This window comes from Pundamilia nyererei, unplaced genomic scaffold (genome assembly GCF_000239375.1).
Source record: "Pundamilia nyererei isolate P.nyererei 1_Seehausen unplaced genomic scaffold, PunNye1.0 scaffold00161, whole genome shotgun sequence".
Classification (NCBI taxonomy): domain Eukaryota; kingdom Metazoa; phylum Chordata; class Actinopteri; order Cichliformes; family Cichlidae; genus Pundamilia; species Pundamilia nyererei.
Window position 1 is genome coordinate 1,416,296 of NW_005187562.1, and position 1,861 is coordinate 1,418,156.

General features: G+C 40.8%; 1 protein-coding gene across 8 annotated transcripts in view; it reads left to right on the plus strand.

The window, feature by feature from the left end:
* Nucleotides 1–1,861, plus strand: part of LOC102200050 (clathrin coat assembly protein AP180) — a 30,116-nt gene that overhangs the window by 10,133 nt on the left and 18,122 nt on the right. For all 8 annotated transcript variants that reach the window (XR_312053.1, XM_005745624.2, XM_005745630.2 and 5 more), the window contains exons 3-4: nucleotides 1,051–1,193; nucleotides 1,664–1,739. Coding sequence is in view for 7 of the 8 variants with exons in the window: in XM_005745624.2 (XP_005745681.1) it covers nucleotides 1,051–1,193; nucleotides 1,664–1,739 (219 nt within the window). In the remaining variant the exon portion in view is untranslated. The remainder of the gene's footprint in view (nucleotides 1–1,050; nucleotides 1,194–1,663; nucleotides 1,740–1,861) is intronic.

Consider the following 1,861-nt stretch of genomic DNA (forward strand, 5'->3'; position numbering starts at 1 on the left):
GTCTGGTGCAGCTCTGCAGTGAGCACTTTGCCTCCTCACTTAATCAAAATTTAATCAGAGCAGTTAAATCAGGGCAGAAAATCTTGCAGACATGTGTCTAAGAATAAGTTCACTTCCCTTTTAATAGCATATAATAAGCTATTTAATGAAGGGTGTAGGAAAGTTAGTGAATCAGGAAGTACAGAGGATTAGTAAAAAGGAAGTGGGGGCAGCTATGAAGAGAATAAAGATTAGAAAGGTGTTTGGTCTTTGAGACATTGCTGCAGAAGTATGCAGATGTCTAGGAGCAATGGCAGTGGACTGTTTGACCAGAATGTTTAATACAATCCTGGAGAGTGAGATGAAGCCTGAGGAAAGGAGATGAAGTCTACAGGAACCAATTTTCAAGAACACGGTGATGTGCAGAGCTGTAGTAACTACAGAGTAATAAAACTAATGAGCCATAACATGAGGATATGGGAAAGAGTTGTTAAAGCTAGATCAAGAAGAGAGGTGATGACCAGTGGGCAGCAGCATGGCTTCATCCAGAGAAAGAGCACTACAGATGTGATATTTGGTTTGAATGGAGAAGATCATAAGGAGTTGCAGTGTGTTTTTGTAGATCTAGAGAAAGCACATGATGGGGTACTGTATGAGGAAGTCAGGCATGACAGAGAAGCATGTGAGAGTGGTGCAGGACATGTATGAGGACAGTGAGACAGTAGTGAGGTGTAAGGTAGAAGTGACAGATTGATTGAAGGTGGGGTTGGTTTTCATCAAAGCAGAGAGCCTAGAGAGGTGGAGGCATGCTGTTGAATATGGAGCTGTCAGTCAGGAGGAAAAGAAGAATACCACAGAGAAGACCCTTAGATGTAGTAAAGGAAAGCATGCAGATTTTTTGCATGACAGAAGCGGATGTAAGTGATGGGGTGAGATGGAGACAGGCAATCCACTGTAGTTAAAAGAAGAAGAAGAAGACGACAATAAGCTGTTTAAAGTTACCACAAGGTTAAAGCACTCTGTGAGAGAACCTTTGACAGATGAGTAGAACTCTTTGTTGCTGTGTTGCAGACCTGGTGTCAGCCACCAATACCACCAACGTGAACATCCCTCAGATGGCTGACACACTGTTTGAGCGATCCACCAACGCCAGCTGGGTGGTCGTCTTCAAGGCCCTCGTCACCACACACCACATGTGTGTCTATGGCAATGAGGTTAGTGAACAGTAAATAGACCATTTAACATGTGAAGCAGTTTGGTTTAAGCTTGAATCTCTTCTAATCAGGATAAAAGATAAATAGAAATGCTGAATAGTATATATTATAGTATACTTTAATATAGTAAAGTTTTTTTTCTAATTGCTGACAAAAACAGTCACCCCTTTGAAATAAATAATAAATGTCTGGTGTGGTGTGAAATTACCACTTTAGAGAGCTGAAATTGGTCTTTCAAGGCATTTGCAGGAAGCCTGATGTTTCACAAATAAATAGAGGCTTTGACCACAAGTTAGTGGAATGGGTCCACTGTGCATTACTCCTGTAAAAGCTATTAAATAATGGAATAAAAGCTTGAAAAGCACAACAAAGAAAACCCTTACTAGAGATGTCAATGCTGTGTTGTTGGCTGTAGTTTTCAGCTTTGACTTCTACAGGAATGTTCACTGGGTTTTCTTTCTCTTTCTCAGAGGTTCATTCAGTACTTGGCATCCAGGACATCCTTGTTCAACCTCAGCAACTTTATTGACAAAACCGGATCTCATGGTAAGACGACAGTCTGATCAACTGTAATATCCTCCCTTTGTGTCGTTGTGTATCGTTCTTTGTAAATGGATAATCTGATAATAACCGCACATTACTGAACTTTCTCATCCTTTGCTCCTTAG